The sequence below is a fragment of the Aphis gossypii genome, unplaced genomic scaffold (assembly GCF_020184175.1).
Source record: "Aphis gossypii isolate Hap1 unplaced genomic scaffold, ASM2018417v2 Contig00423, whole genome shotgun sequence".
NCBI lineage: Eukaryota > Metazoa > Arthropoda > Insecta > Hemiptera > Aphididae > Aphis > Aphis gossypii.
The window spans coordinates 2,751-20,692 of NW_026083099.1; the positions used below are offsets into that span (position 1 = coordinate 2,751).

General features: G+C 30.0%; 1 protein-coding gene and 1 pseudogene across 1 annotated transcript; one reads left to right on the forward strand and one right to left on the reverse strand.

The window, feature by feature from the left end:
* The first annotated feature begins 265 nt into the window (after nucleotides 1-265).
* On the forward strand, nucleotides 266-886 carry LOC126554065 (piggyBac transposable element-derived protein 3-like). The gene has a single exon (XM_050209176.1). The coding sequence runs from the start codon at nucleotides 266-268 to the stop codon at nucleotides 884-886; it is 621 nt and encodes a 206-aa protein (XP_050065133.1).
* A 3,755-nt stretch (nucleotides 887-4,641) lies between these two features.
* LOC126554063 (uncharacterized) lies at nucleotides 4,642-17,656 on the reverse strand (annotated as a pseudogene).
* Nucleotides 17,657-17,942: the final 286 nt, after the last annotated feature.

Here is a 17,942-nt window from a genome sequence, read left to right on the forward strand (position 1 = left end):
TCTTGGACCTAGTTCAAATTTTGTGGCTAGACTGGCCGGTGTAATCCCTTATTATTTGAATTACAAACTGTACTATGACAATTATTACACTTCTATACCTTTGATGGTTTATCTAACAAAAATGGGTATTCATAGTGTTGGAACTGTGAGGAGAAATCGCTTAAAAAATGCTCTCCTACCATCTGATAAAACTATGTTTGCTAAAGAAAGAGGATAAATAGCTGAATGCACAGCAGTTATTCAAAAACAAAAAATAGGAGCCACTATGTGGAAAGACAATAAATTAGTAACATTATTATCCTCATATGCTGGTAAAAATCCAACCTCACAAGTAAAACGTTTTTTCAAAAAAGAAAAAAAATCAATAAACATCACTTGTCCATATGTAATAGAAGTTTACAATAAGCATATGGGCGGTGTTGATTTGTTAGATGCTAACATTGGGAGGTACAAAATACGTATCAAATCCAGAAAATGGTATATGAAGTTATTTTATCATATGTTGGATGTAACTAACTCTTGGATATTATATAAACGTATCCAAACCGAAAATGGAAATAAACATATTATGAGTTTAGCTGATTTTAGAGAGGACTTAGCTGTGATATTATGTAAGCAGGGTAAACCAATAACTCCAAAAAGAGGTAGACCTTTAGTACCTGTAAGTAATCTTACAGATAGAAAAATAAATATAAGTACAGTTCCACATGCGGTTTGTTTGGATGCGTCTTCTCATTGGCCTAATTGGGATGAAATTATGAAAAAGTGGAAATTTCCCAGTTGTAAAGGAATTACTTTTGTTAAATGCAAAAAATGCAACAAACATTTATGTTTTACCAAAAACAGTAACTGTTTTAAAAAATTCCATACTACTAACCTAACCTAACTAACAAACTGTATTGAATTTCATTTTTTTTTCTGTTTTGTTTCTAAATATTATAACAAAAACCATAAAGGAAACATTTTATTTTTAAATTTTATTACTACAATGAAAATTTTCCAAGGCATATGAATTGTTATGTTCATAGGAAAAAAGTAGTTTTTGTTTTTTATTTTATATTACCTACACATAATAAGCATTACACTAAATAGGTATTAATTTTTTTATATTCAAGTTTTTGATATAGTATAACACTTGAGTTTATGTTATTGTTATTTTTCTAAATAAAAAAATTTTAACTTTCATATTATTTGGTTTTTTTTTGTATTATAAATTAGTGTAGCTTGTAGATAAATTTAAGATAATTGAATAATTTAAACATGCACTTTGGCTATATGCTTGTCTACTCTAGTTTGAAACATACTATAACGGTGTACACTGTACAATAGTATACGCCAGACGCATATAGTTGCATTCATGCAACCAGACTTAGGTTTGAGCTTTTGAAGTTGAAAAAAAGAAGTATGATTTTTTTAAGTATTTTTTCCTTATATTCCCAGAGTATAATGCATAGAAAAAAAATCATTTGGTAAAAATAAAAAAAAATCATACAATTAAGGGTTAAATTGAATTCTGGCAAGGTCTTTAGCATAGTAAGAATAAAGAAAAAACAACATTTTTTTTTTCATGGGTTCATGTACACAAGTGTCATTGATGTTTTCAAATATCCATGCAATTCAACAAAAATTGGAATTATGAAGTTGGGAGGATTGTGTAAAAATAAAAAAGTTGTTTTAATAGATGATATAAAAAAGAAATGTGTTCTTTTTGAAAATCGCAATCAGAGTTATGCAGTTACATTACTTCACAATTCATTATATTATTACTATTATACTCTTTTTATAGCTATTTAACTATACTTTTAATGTTTAAGAAAATAGTTTTTATTGAATTTTCTCAGCTATTGTAATTAAAATTATTTCAATCTCTTCAATTCAAATGTTTATTTATATTATTATTATAATATCGTTAATATTGTAGATAACCAAAAAAAAAAAAAAAATCAACAAGTTGAAGAGTAAAAGTTGTAAAGAAAACATTCAAAAGTGAATGTATTAGGTATACATATACTTTTTATAACTTAATTTACTTTTATATTATCATTTTTTTTATATATTATTAAACTATGCCATGGTTGGTTACAGATATGGATTATAAGAAAAAATCAACACATGCTGTTATAAAATTTGACGAAAAACAGCCGACGGTAAAGATTGCATTTATCTCATACCCTTGTCATGACATATGTTGAGAATGGATATTACACAGTAAATACCAGATAAAAATATATGCAACAATTATAAGATGAGCAAAACTTTATCTTGCATAAAGAACCTGGAATAGGCTTTGGCATCAGCATAATTTCAGAGCTAGTAAGTAAGACTAATTAACTTAATTAGAATGGTATACATAATATTTGAGGGCACGATACGATTGCGCGTAATGGTTCCTTATCAGCGGTCCTTTTAAGCGTACGTTGCGCGGTTTTATATTATTTTTACTTTTAAGCAAAGTTGCCAATATAATAAGTCCATTGGTCCATGGTAAATCCGTTACGATAATAGTTAGATTATAGTAGATTGTAAATTAAAACTACTTATATTATGTATGGAAATATTTTTAGTATATGCGAAAAACAAGTAACGTGTAACGTACAATCAGTTGAATGATGTCGATTTGGAAAGGTTTTGTGAAATAATTGAACTCTCGAAATTATTCTAAGTGTTTTTTATTTAAAATTATTCTAAGTCCAATTAATTAATTTAATAAAACTTGTGAAAAATATTCTAAGTCCAGGAGACATAAAATATTAAACTGGGTGACGTGAAGGTGCTTGCGCTAACTCTGGTGGATCACGTCTGAATTGTGCCTAATCTGGGCCCCCTTATATATCGTCCAGGGACTCCCGCGGTACCTTCAGGTCCCTGTTGGTCATCTGCACCTGCATCCGCTTCTTCCCACGCTTTGCGTTATCTGAACGATGTTGTGCCAATTTGTATCTATAATATTCTATCGGGTGGGTAATTACGCACCTAGTATATTCTACCGGGTGGGTAATACGCATCCACTTATTTCACCATAGCAATCATATAGCCATTATTTCTAGCGGGTAGAAAGCATACGTGTGATGATACCTTTTGATTAGTTATCTTTTACCTTCATTTTAGTCCCAAATTGTGGTCTATACTCGATCATTACTTGCTAACACTCGCCCTTAGCATAATTATGGGGATGTTTGTTATGCCCCCTAGCGTTGTGGTTATTGTCGGCTACAGAATGTAATTTATATATTATATTTAATATAAGTATCAGAGCACGTTGCACCTCCCCACGAAAAAAAAGGTTTATGTCTCAAAGACAGAAATCTTTCAAAGTTCAGTACAAAATAGTTAATTACAAATTATTACAATATTATAGTGTTTACAATAATCGATTACAAGTCATTGATATAAGACATACATTACAATTCTCTGTATGCTTTTACATTTAAAGTATTTTCGTTATATAATATGAATATATGATGTATATGTTGTATATAATTTTGATTAAATATGGATGATTACACTTACAAATGGTTAAATAGTTTGATTAAAATTTTGATTATAATAATTAATGATTATATGGTTAGATTAAATATTTGGTTATATAATTCTATGTTTTAAATATGTTGGTTAGTTTTCTTATAATTTATAATTGTGATTACAATAAAATATAGTGTTAGTAAATAGTACAATATAGTGATTATAATTGATTTGATAATTCCAATAAAATATGTGGTTAGTATAATGTGTTGATTACAATAGTTTCTTATATGGTAAATTAATTAATACAAATATATATTTTTTTTTTTTACTTATTAATATTTAGTAGTACAAAATCTATAAAGTTCCCCACAATTCAAATTATTTCCATATCCCAATAGTAACTTATTCGTACAGTATGTTTTCTTAAATCTAAGTGTATATATATATATTTATTATCATTCCAGTTTGTATGTTTTTTTTTATTTTATTTACTCAATCAAGATTCGCTGCCCATGGAATGACATACTAATCATTTGAAGTACGTCGTCCACATTGACAACAACCCTAATTGATTAATACGTTTACTTGATCACTCTTTACTCATTGGGGATGCCATAGAATCCACCCCATCGATCATATGTCAAATGTTATGTCGATAGGTGTTTCGTACAGCCCCAACCACTTCGTTTTACCTGATCAATTCATTCTAGACATACATTTATCTACTGTAATTCAATATATCTCGTGGATTCTGTATTATTTCGAGGTAATAGTTTAATTCATAACAGTATGGTTCACCAAATTCTCTGTCTAACGCCATATCATACAAAAATCTTTTGGCTGCCTCAATCATTTCCAATATAGTTTCATCCTCGTAAGGTACGAGTATATTTTCATTAGCGGTAACTATATGAAAATCAAAACAAGCTGTGTAATTATGCCATTCTCCCTGTGTTGGATTAATATGAAATTGCGTTTCTATGTTAAACGATATTGCCGAAGCTAATTGCTCCATTCTATCCATTATTGGTTATTATTTATTTCGTAGAGTTGATTTGTAATTTATAGAATTATGAATTTCTGAAAAAGAAATTTTACGTTCGTATTTCGATTATTAATGTAACCGTTGTTTTTTGTTTTATTACTACTTTTATTGTTATTGTTTATATATTTTTTTTAGAAATGTTTTATTAAATTTTCATATCGCTGTTTCCGTATCACATAATCAAATATACATTTAGTATACTTGACATCCATTCTCGGATCATGCGCATACGTAGTATGGTGTTTCTTTTTACATATTATATCATGGGTCTCTACTAAATTAAGTAGCCTTCCTGTTTTATTATATGTACCGATATCTACTTCGAAAATTATTTCTTTATTGCCTAATTTTTCAAACTGAATATAGAAATTTATTAAAATACTTATCGTAGCACGTTATGTTTAACATAGGATAGTGGTCTAAATCTAATCTTTTTAAAATATTTTTGTCCGAATGTCCGTTCCATACTACTATCACATTCTCTTTATTACCTCTACGTATATAACTGTCAATATATCCCTTATTCAAATTATTCCTGGTTGAACTCAAACTTTGTTGTAATTGGTCTAGACAAGCATCTCTCAGATCAGTTTTTACTCTGAACACTCTTTATCTCTCTTATTGCCACCTGAAGCTCCGTCTCACCCATAGGTCGAGCTTCTTCGTTAAGTGGTAGCAAAAGAGGTCGTCCCTCCAGTTTCCTGATCTTAAAACGGTCTAAGCTATTGGATATAGCTCCGGAGATGACAACCATGCTTGTCTTGTTTACCATTGAGAACTCGAAGTCCATAATTATGAATTTATGTGTCTCTTTTCTGTATAATTAAACATTTTGTATTAGTGATTGTATTTCATATTTTTTTTTTACATTTAGTACATACTTATACATTTATGTGATTGTTAATAACTTATATTATTATTTTTAAGTTATATTATATTATTAATATTATTCCTTATTATATCTAAATATCTATATATTTAATTTATACATTTTATTGTTCTTTCAGTAAGGGCGGCATATTACTTAGGGCTAGCCTATCTGGTGTGTCACCTAGTAGCTTTTCCTTAACCCCATTCCCTTTTGCCGATGACGTCATATGTATGACTTCTCTTTCTCTATTCGATATGTCGTTATCCGTAGTTCTTGCTCGGTGGCCTATGGCCCTCATAGTGGTCAGTTTGCATTTATAACTTATATATATGAATGCCAAAAGAAACATGGAGAATACTAACAATGCTATAATTGCATACATCATTAATGAGTGGTTGTTACTTTGTACTTCCACTCCGGACTGTCTGAGTATTTCCTCGTCTATCATTCTTTCTACATCGTCTAGTGAGTGGGCCATTTCGTGTATGTTATCGAGTTTGCGTGCGTCGAACTTATGTCTATACTTTTCTATTTTAATGCCCTTGATACTGTTATTGATCTTATACGATATACTTCCTACTCCGATTTTAGGTATGAAATTTGTGAAATACTTTGTTTTGATCTCCCTTGTCGGATTTAGCACTACGTGTTCTGCATAAGCTCTACATTCCTGATTTAATTTAATTATCCCTTGATTTTTAATTTTTTCAATATATGGTTCTTGTATTCCCTGACACGTAATTGTTAATGTATCTTTCTTTGTTGTGTATATCCATGTGTTGGCATACTTAAGTTTGTGGTATATATTTTTAGAAATAATGATTACTCCTGATTCACAATTTTGTGGTAACTGGTCTGGATTTTTAAATAATGAAACTTCACACGGTTGTTCTTTTGATTCGTGTTGTATTGGTTGAATTCCGGGCAAATAGTAAAAGTTTCTGTCTCGGTACAGTGTAATAATTCTGTTTCAGTAAACGTTGTAAATTGTCTACGATTTTTAGTTATTCCTACATATTGGTATTCTGGTTTCAATACGATACTATGTGATTTGTTATCCGGTCGATCAATGTCTACAGGATGTGGTATAGGTATGATTTTAAATAAAGTTAATTGCGTTTCCGTTATCAACGGTATTTTTATCAGAAACACTATTTGATCACCACTATAAAATACTGCAATTTTAGTTATTTTTGTAAATTCATGTATTTCGCTAGGTAATGTTCCCATTGGTAAATTCAAGTTAAGTGGTAGGTTTAGTTTTACTTCTACTAGTTGTGCTGCAAGTTCTCGCGGTGTTACTAAGCTTGGGTGTAAAACACCTGTCCTAGCCGCGGTTATTATGGCACTTAAGTTTGGGTTTCGTTTCGAGTATTGTGTCATTAATGCTGTAAATATACTAAAAATTCTATTTGACAGTAACAAGGTTTCTAAAGTATACGTATTGTTTATTAAAGCTTTTATGTTTGTTTCTAAACTTAGTTGCTTTTGTCGTAACTCGTCATATAACTGGTTTAGTTTAGTTGAAGCACTGTTTATTCCTACTATTGAAGATTTGACTACAGTGGTCTGGTCTTTTATAACATGTATCATACGTTCATTTGTACCTTCGACTTTGTTTATGTGTTGCAAAGTTTCCTCCGCACATTCCTCATCACAAACTCCGAATAAGGTTTTCATTGCCGAACCTATCATATTTACTAACCCTCTTTTCACTCTAGCACTACGTATGGTGGTGTGTTCCCCTGGTGACAAATATCTACCAATAGATTCATACATTTGTTTCCGTTGGACGGATATTTCATTAAAAGTTGTTTTTAATACATTATCGTATTTTGAGCACATCTCCCGATCGGTCATATTTCCCTTACAATGCTCGTCCATATTTCTTATTTCTAATTCTAATTGATAATGTCTTAAATCATAATCGCTTAACGGTATATAAGTTACGAGCTCCCAATGAGCTCCTATTATTCTGATTTCACCTTGGTTTTCATAAAATATACTTGTTTCATTTTTAAATTCTTCTATGGTGTATGGCGACTGTCCTTGCGCCATCATTATACACAAAAACCTATATAATAATATGCTAATTAGACATATATTTACCTTAATTAATTTAATAGGCCATGTTACGTTATCATTATTTTATTACTTAAATATAATTTATCTTATTAATTCTAACTAAATACTACTAGCAATTAATTTTCATTTATTTTGTTAAAAATTTCCTCCGACGTTGTCCTCAGAATTTCTCTTCTCATGATCCAGCACATAGGTCTTGTATAGGGCTCATCACTTTGTATGATTCTCAAGAGGTCTGATCTCAAAGTTGCAATAGATTGCTCTATTACGTGAGGACTTAACGGGTAAGGCAAAAGTGCTGCCGCAGAGTGCACATGGTGGTCAAAGCAGGCGGGGATTTCCCTGTCCCCCACTAAGAAACAGTGTTTTTGGCGTTTTATTTTTCTACCCAAATTTTTAAGGAATCCGATTTTTAATTCCCATCTGCTAGCAAAAAAGCTCACGCTTTCCAACAAGTTCATGGTAGGCAACCACATGTGCGGCCTTCCATACGTTATCGGTGTCAAATGTATCCTTCGGTTTCCTTCACATCGGAAGTTGTCCAAAATACATTGCAGAGTACCGATTCCTCTGACAGCGTTTCATGTGGTTCATGCCAATCCCAGCAGATTTCGTTATGTGCACCATATATGTGCGAGTACACAGGGTTTCTTTCAAACTCCATGCACCCCAGATACGTGTACAACTGCATTTCCCCCAACATTTCATCTCCCTTATTTAACCGGAGAGTCACCAGACGTCCTCCTGCTGTTTCTTTTATTTCCAACCCGAATTCAGGAACTACGTCTAATTGTGCATTTTCCACCAATGGCACTATGCGCCTATGCCCTTCCGTTGTCAGATATATTACTTCAATTTGTCGGCTCCTATAATATAGTTTAACTCTTATAGTACGTTTTGGTTATTAGTGTAAAATTTGAAACTAACTACATTTGTATCTTAATACTAAAATAAATCTAATTTACTATCTTTATTCATGTTTTTTTTTATTTTTTTCCTTATATATTTTTTATATACTAGTCTCCCTCATCGTGTTTAACTCTGTTCCTTGTTCGTGTATTAAGTTTACTACATATCTGTATCTGTATCTGTTCACACATTTAAAATTATGGTGTATACTAATAATTAGTAGTACAATGGTCATTATTAGAATGCTTACTCCTACACATATTATATAAAATTATAATAATGTATTTTAAATTAGGATTTTCTAGTTTTGTTACGATTTGTGTGCTGGTGTTATTAATAATTATTTTACTAGTTATATTTGTTCTATCCTCTATTCCTTCTGTAGTATCTGACGTGATATCGCCATAGTCAAACTCATTTACTACATTTGTGGAGTCTATCATTGTTAAGTTTGCTGTAATCATTTGCGATATTATTTCGTAATGGGTATTATTTGTATTTTTGTTATACTCGAAATTATTCAGTGTAGTTAAATTATAGTCATGCTCACTTGTCATGATAGGTTTTATTGTAGTTGAAATTGTCTGCAATGTTGGATTAGTTATGTTGGTTTTATGTAGTAACTTTGAATGTATTACACTTAGGTGTCTAACACTTTTCGGAAATAATATGAATTTTTCATTGTCTAATCCTATTGTTTTCAATGTTAATTCACACGTTTTTTCGATAGTAAGTTTTGTTAAAGTGTTATTTAATACAATAGTCGTAGGTTTTATGGAGAATATACACCCTAGGTTCATATGTACCCGTGTGTTGTTCTCATCATTCAAAGCTAAAGTTATACGTTCCGTTGTTCCCCAAGTCGTTCGTTGAAGTTCAACACGACTATTGTTTACTTCATAAAAAACTATTGTTTCTTCATGGCTCGTTACTCCCTTTATCGTCATAATGATTAACCTATAATTTCATTACTTATTACTTATATTATTTTATTATTCTATTACTTATTACACATTTATGCTCTATATCTATACTTAATATTATTATTTTTTTTATTATATTATTATTTTTTTATATCTATTTCTGTTCATACATTTTCAACAATTGGTCCATTCTGTCGCTTCTTTTACGACTTACCATCACCCTTCGTTTCATTTCTTTTCTATATTTTTTCCTGTCGTGCTCTAACATTTCGTCAGCCTCCGGCATTACGTCTAACCAATCGTTTATTACTATACAAAATTGTTCTCTCAAGTCGTTTTTTTCATAAACGTCATGTATATAAACCGTAATGTTTTTCGTAAATCTCTCTAATTCCGATTGCGAATATGGTTCGCTCATTTTCTTATTAGCATTTTCCATATGTGACTTTAAACAACTAGGTGCTTCGTCCCTTCTTAAGAAAGTAGTAACGTTATGTTTTTCCCGTTTGATCATGTCGTATAGATAATTTATGAATTTGGTTTTCTTTTCCCTAAAAATAAATACTTAATCTTAAACTACACTCTAAGTCTTATTTACCTTATTTATTTAATACTTATTTAATTATATTTAATTTCTACCTAAACTTTCGTATCGGATTTCTAATCATCCTTGTCTAGTTTGCCTTTTTCGTAATATTTTTTTACATCATTTTTATGTACAGTCACCTTCCTTCTACCTCTCTGTATTACTACATTTTCGGTATCCAAAACCTCTAAAATTTCAAAAGGTCCTTTCCATAACGGACTTAATTTGTTTTTCTGGGTTTTGTCTTTCAGTAATACCAAATCTTTCACATCTAAGTCTTCGCTAAATTCCTTTTTATCATACTGTTTTTTAGATTTTATCTTCTTATTAATTAATCTTTCTCTGGCAATTTTATGTGACTCCTGCATTTTTTGTTTTAAATCGAATATATAATCATCGTAATTATACCTAGGTTCAGGGCTACATTTTAACTTGACTGGTATGTCCAATTCTTTTCCATATAATAACGCGTAAGGTTGGTAATTAGTCGAACTATGTTCCGTTGAATTATATACGAATAATGCATATGGCAATAGTTGATCCCAATTATTTAAATCTTTGTCTACATAGTGTCTCAAATATTCGGCTAAAGTTCTATGTGATCTTTCTAAGCTACCGTTAGTTTGCGGATGATAAGGACTCGTATTTATTTTATTAATCTTTAGTAGTTTACACACTTCTGTGAAAATCTTACTAAGAAAGTCTGTACCTTGATCAGTTAATATAGTTTCAGGTATACCGTGCACACATACGAAATTTACTACAAACGCCTGGGCGATAGTGTTCGCCGTATGATCTGGTAACGGAACACCTAATGAATATTTCGTTAGATCGTCCTGCATAGTCAATATATATGTGTTGCCTATTGCAGTAGGTATTAGAGGTCCTACTATATCCATAAATATTTTTTCAAACGGTCTAGAACTTGTCGTAGTTATAATCATCGGACTACGGTGATGCCTATTAGTTGTTTTATTCGTTTGACACGACGGACAGTTTTTTATATATTCCCTTACTTCTTGTTTTAACCCTGGCCAGTTGAATTGTCGTTTAATTTTCTTAACCGTTCTATTTAATCCAGCATGACCCCCTAGTAATGAGTCATGAAATTGCTTGAAAATAATTAATTTTTCCTCATTAGTGTACTCTAATTTAGTACAGATTATTATTTCTATATCTGTATTTCGAAATATATACCTAATCATTGATCTTGTTTTTGTCCAGTCCAACCCGTCTTTCTTTCCTAACTGGTTCATGGCTAACTTATTCAAGGAATTTTTAATGCAAAAGTACTTTAAATTTAATAATGCAAAATGCATATTTTCACTTGTGGTTAATTGTTTTTCTTTACTTTTAGTTATCAAAAATATTATGTATCTTTCTTCGTAATTAAAATATACTACGTCGCCTATTTGTTTATTTGATTCTAGCATTTTATTCGTTCCAAATTTTCGTTTTAATTCGTAGTTTATTCCCGATTTAAAGTTATAATATTTTTCTATTTCTGATACAATATGATATTCTGCGGGTGATTCTAGTAATTCACCGTTCACCTCTTTCACATTACTATTCGTTATTATTGTTGTTTCCGATTTTTCTAGAAAGCTCGTATAACTTTCGTCCTTAATTTCTTTTATACTATACATTCTACTTAAAGCATCTACGTTCGAATTTTGTACTCCCGGTTTATATTTTATTTCGTAATCGTATTCCTCAAGCTGTATGCGCCATCTCGCCAACTTTGATAACGGATCTTTTAAGTTAAATAACCAAGATAATGGTCTATGGTCAGTGAGTATCACGAATTTTCTACCGTAAAGATAGGGCCTAAATTGTTTAACCCCGTATACAATCGCTAAACATTCTAGTTCAGTAGTTGAGTAATTCATTTCACTTTTATTCAAAGTTCTAGATGCGTACGCTATTGGTAGGTCGCTACCTATCGTTCCTTGGGATAGTATAGCTCCTAGAGCCTTACCACTAGCGTCGGTTGTAAGTATAAATTGTTTCGTAAAATCTGGATATTGTAAAATCGGTTCTGCACAGAGTGCGTTTTTTAATTTGTCGAAAGCTACCTGACAATTTTCGTCCCAATTAAATTTAACATCCTTTTTTAATAAGTGTGTCATTGGTTTAGCTAACATACTATATCCCTGTATAAATTTCCTGTAGTACCCCGATAAACCTAAAAATGATTTTATTTGCTTTACAGTTTTAGGCACCGGAAATTCTAATACTGATGTTATCTTTTTCGGATCTGGTTTTATTCCGTGTTCCGAAATTATGTGTCCCAAATATAAACATTCGCGTTTTAGAAATTCGCATTTATCTGGTTGTATTTTTAAATTATGGGTACGTAGACGTTCGAATACGTCTATCAGCTTATTGTTATGATCGCTCAAATTTTTCGCATAAATAATAATATCGTCTAAATATACTAAACATTTAATGCCTATTATCCCCGACAATACGTTATTCATTAATCGCTGAAATGTAGCGGGACTTGTTTTCATTCCCATAGTCATACGTTTAAAATGGTAATGACCTTGACCGGTCGAAAACGCTGTCATTTCGCGAGATTCCTTCGCTAAAGGTATTTGATAAAACCGTTTGCTAAATCTAAAATGGTAAAAAGCTGACATTGTCCCAATTGATCTAATATTTCCGTAATATTAGGTAACGGATGAAATTCATTTAAAGTTACTTCATTGAGTGCCCTAAAATCAATTACTATTCGAAATTTATCTTTACCAGATGAATCTGATTTCTTTTTTACTAACAACAAAGGTGCATTAAAAGGTGACATAGATCGTTCTATGATATCGTTTTGTTCCATTTTAATTAATTGTTGTTCAATTTCCTTTTGCTGTGCCTGTGGCAATCTATATGGTCTTTTATATATAGGCGGTTGATTGGCGGGTAATCTTATTACGTGTTCCGCGGCGTTAGTAAATGTTAAATAATCGTTTTCCAAATGAAATACATCGGAAAAATGTTCGCATATTTCTAATATTGTTTTACGTTCCTCGTTATTTAAATGGTCACTACGTATTAAACTTTTTATTTTATTTACGCGATCGTTATTGTCATTTACTACAGTTATTTCGTGTAATTTATATTCTATGTCATTGTCGTATAATATTTTATTTAATTGGTCCTCATAAATGTTTTGTGGTAATTCAGAAATATTCAGTATACTTATCACCGTGTTTCCATTCTTTACCGTGTTTATTATATTAGCGCAATATACGTCCTGTATTAATTCTTGTTTCTGTATTAAAATATTTTTATTTTCCATTATCGGATCAGCTATTGGTATAGATATTATTGTTTCCGTTCGCGGTTTTAATGTGTAACATATTTTATCTTTATTTAATTCGCACGGAGTGTTATCATTTATAGTTAATATATTATTCGCAACATCTATTATTGCGTTAGTTTGTAACAGGAAGTGGTGACCTAGAATTCCATCTCGCGGTATTGGAAATTCCTTATCGACCACATGAAATTCCGTTTTTATTTTATTATTATTTAATATTAATATTATTGTAATTTTGCCTATGGTAGTTACTATTTTATCATTAATGCCTTTTAAATTTATTTTTTCTTTTTCGTTTACTAATGTTTCGCCTGTTAATTTATTTATTTTTATTAAATTGATTTCACTACCGGTGTCTAAAAGAAGATTTGCTGTATTTGTTTTAAAGTTAGGTGATTGAAATGTAACATGATTTTCATTAATTACTGATACGATGGTGAAACATCGTTGGGTGATAATTCCTCCGTTACGGCCGTTATTTGGTTGATCGAACGGACGCCGTTCCCGTTCGACACTTGACCGTTTCCCGTCCGGTTTGCATTATTACGCTCATCCCGTTGCCTACTATAACAGCTAACACTATCGTGTCCTATCTTATTGCAATAACTACAAGTTATTGGTGCTGAATTATTGTTAAAATTATTATTAGTATTTTGTCGTGCGTTATTATTTTGCGGTTGCTGATTATTATTATTATTCCGACGCGCAACTTGTGTAACATTACCACGACAATCGCGAGCGACATGATTAGTTCTGCCGCAAATATAACATCCGGGATCGTTTTGCTGTCTCCGATTATTATTATTATATTGACCGTTATTATTACGCGGATAGTTATTATATTATTATTATTATTATTGCGACCGAAATTATTAAAAATTATATTACGATTAACGTTATTATAATTATTAGGACCTTGTCTATTCTGACCACGATTATAATTTTGCTTATAACCGAATTTCTGTCCATTTGGGTTATTTCCCTGATAGTTATTTGACCAACGATTTCCGTTATTATTTTTTATTTCCGTTTTGATTTACTTTAGTCTCGTTATTTTGTAATTCTTTGTTAAAACTAAATTCGATTTCTAACTGCCTAGCCATTTGCATTGCCAGTTCTAAAGTTTCTGGGTTCCTAGCTCGTAATATTGTTTGTAAATCCATTTTTAACCCGTTTATATAAATTGCTAATGCCTGATCCTTTAGAGTTTGCCTTAAAATTCTCGCCTCTTCGGGCGTTTTATTTGCCAATGTTGCATTACATAAATTATAATATAACTGTTCTACGCGACCCGTAAGTTAATACATCTTCGTCATTTTTCATACGAACTGAATTTAATCCTATTTGTAATGTTTGTGGTGACAATTGCTGTTCAAAAGCCCCCCTTAATATTTTTTTAATAGTTTCCCAATCACTGGTTTCCCTATACCGACATACTTCTAACGCCTTGCCAGTAATCCTAGTATTAATAAATTTCACTAATAAGGGTATAGTTTCTTTATCTACGGCCTCACATGCATAATCGCATGCCCGTATGAACGAACAAACGTCTTTTGCATCGGCACAAATTGGTATCATAGCAGTGACCTGCTCAATTGTAGCCTTTACACTAGACATTTTTGTTCTTTGCTTCCTCTTTACTGGTCCTAATTCTGAGTGGACTAAATTTGGTGTACTACGTAACCCTATTAATCTTTGTTCTAATCCGGTATTTGAGTCTTCTCTAACAGTAGTATCTAACAAACTTTTCCCTGTTGTTTTTTCCTTATTAATTCCCTGTGTAGAGTCGCTACCCTCTTTCGTATTTATACTTATGTTTACTAATTTATTTACTTCAATATTTTTATTTAACTCTACTGAGTTCCGATTTCTTTTGTTGTATCTGTTTCCTCTTCCGAACTATTACTATCGTTTTCACTATAACTATTTTCTTCTTTTTCCTTATTCATACGTTTATTTTATATTCATTTATTATAACTTAAATTAAATACGCTTTATTTCTTAAAATAATTTTTTTTTTTATTATTATTTTTTTTCAATTATTAATCAAACATTAATTTCTTTAAAATTTATCAATATTATTTTATTATAAAATCTCGTAATATTTTTATTATTCCCCCAATTATTTCTATCTATTTTTTTTTTTATATTTTTTTTTCTAGGATTTTTTTTTATCCTCTCTAAAATTCACAATATACGTCAAGTAATTTTTTTTCAACACGATAGGACTTTCTCGCCTATAAAATTCACAATTATCTTTTAATTATAACACGGCTTATTTCTGCCTAATAAAATCTCCGATTATTAAAATCGCTAAATACGGCTCTTCTCGGCCTAAATAAATTCACAATATTTTTTCACAAAATACGGCTCTTTTTGCCCAATAAAATTCACAATTATTTTTCAATATACGGCTCTTCTCGGCCCAATAAAATTCACAATTATTTTTCAATATACGGCTCTACTCGGCCCAATAAAATTCACAATTATTTAATTCACAATATATATGGCTCAAATCCGCCCCAAAATAATCCTTTCATCAACTTTTAAAAATGGCACTTTTTCAGCCTAAAAATTCAATCAATACTTTTAATTCTCAATATATGGCTCAAATCCGCCCCAAAATAATTCCTTTCATCAACTTTTAAAATATGGCACTTTTTCAGCCTAAATAAATTCAATACTTTTAATTCTCAATATATGGCTCAAATCCGCCCCAAAATAATTCCTTTCATCAACTTTTAAAATATGGCACTTTTTCAGCCTAAATAAATCAATACTTTTAATTCTCAATATATGGCTCAAATCCGCCCCATATTCCTTTCATCAACTTTTAAAATATGGCACTTTTTCAGCCTAAAATAATTCAATATATATAGGACTTATTACTTGCCTCCCAATAATTCAATAAATAAGGTCTTAACTGCCTTCAATAAAATTCTCAATTAATATTCTTTTTAATTCACAAAATAAACTCTTTCTTTTTTCTTGCGTGTTCCTTGACGTATAATTCACTAATAATTTTTTTTTCTATAATTATTTATTTCCGTATTCTTCACGTATAATTTTCTTTAAATAAAATATTTTCCCCTTAATTAAAAAAAATTTTTTTTTAACATATATCCTTTTTTTTTTTTTATTATTTTTTTTTTAAAAAAATAAAATTTATTTATACTATTCTTACGATATTTATCTTAAATAATTTTTCCGCAAAAAAAAATAATTTTCTGTAAAATATTTAATTTTAATAAAAAATTTAATTTTCGTAATAAAAAAAAATGTTTAAAGTAATTAAAATAATTTTTTTCTTTCCTTATTTATTAAAAATAAAATTATTATTATTATTTTCTTTTAAAAATTTTATTCTTCTGCTATTATATTTAAAAAAATAATAAAATAAAATTTTATTTTAAAACTTAAATTATTATTTTTTTTTTTTCTGAAAAATTTTCTATGTCAAAATATTTTATTTATTTAAAAATAAAATATTTTATTATTAATTTTTTTTTTTTTTGATGATTTTTTTTTACTTATTATTTTTTCTGAAAGTTCTTTATGTTACTTTGTTGTATTTCTTTTTGAAATAATAAATATATTTTTTTTTTTTTTTTTTTTAATTCTTAATTTATTTTTTGAAAAATTTTTGTCTTTTTTTTTTTTAAAAAAAAAAATTCTTATTTATTTATTTGTTTCTCGAAAAATTATTTATATTTGAAATATTTATATATTTTATAACTAAAATAAAGTTGTATTATTTTATTATTGAACAAAAATTTTATGCGTAAAAATAATCTAAGTGTATTATTAAAATATTAAATTTATTTAATCGTTGCGTTTTTTTTTTTTTTATTATTTTTTATTTTTGCTTATTCTAAATTTTTCCCTTTTTAAATTATTTATTTAATTTTATCAAGATATTTTATTTAATGTTTCACGGGGAATATATATATATACACCTTCACAATTAAAAGTAACTTATACGATGGAGTTTTTAATTCCAAAGGAGACGCGAACAGAGTTAGACGCTTAAAATTATTCTACATTAAGAAAAAAAAATTATGCTTACACAACGATGGTTTGAGTTGATGCTTCCATTCTTCTTGATTGCTGAGCCGTGGTGTTACTTGTTGATTCTTTCTCTTTCGGAGTCGCTGAAGTTGACGTTCTGCAGTTGTCTTCTTCAACCGTGATTCGTTGCCGAATGTGCCTCCGTGAATTCTTCGAAGTGGATATATTTTAAATTTTTTTCGAAAAATTTTCGAAGTGGAAAAAAAAATATTTTTCCCGAAAATTTTCTAAGTTCGAAAAAATTAAAATTGTTCGTCCAAAGAATTCTTATTTGAAAGAATCCTACCGACTGCGCCAAATTTTGTAACGTGCCACGTACAATCAGTTGAATGATGTCGATTTGGAAAGGTTTTGTGAAATAATTGAACTCTCGAAATTATTCTAAGTGTTTTTTTTTAAAATTATTCTAAGTCCAATTAATTAATTTAATAAAACTTGTGAAAAATATTCTAAGTCCAGGAGACATAAAATATTAAACTGGGTGACGTGAAGGTGCTTGCGCTAACTCTGGTGGATCACGTCTGAATTGTGCCTAATCTGGGCCCCCTTATATATCGTCCAGGGACTCCCGCGGTGCCTTCAGGTCCCTGTTGGTCATCTGCACCTGCATCCGCTTCTTCCCACGCTTTGCGTTATCTGAACGATGTTGTGCGTCAATTATGTATCTATAA

Excerpts from the sequence above, each read along its gene's own strand:
- LOC126554065 (XM_050209176.1), top strand. The coding sequence starts at position 266 with ATGTGGAAAGACAATAAATTAGTAACATTATTATCCTCATATGCTGGT.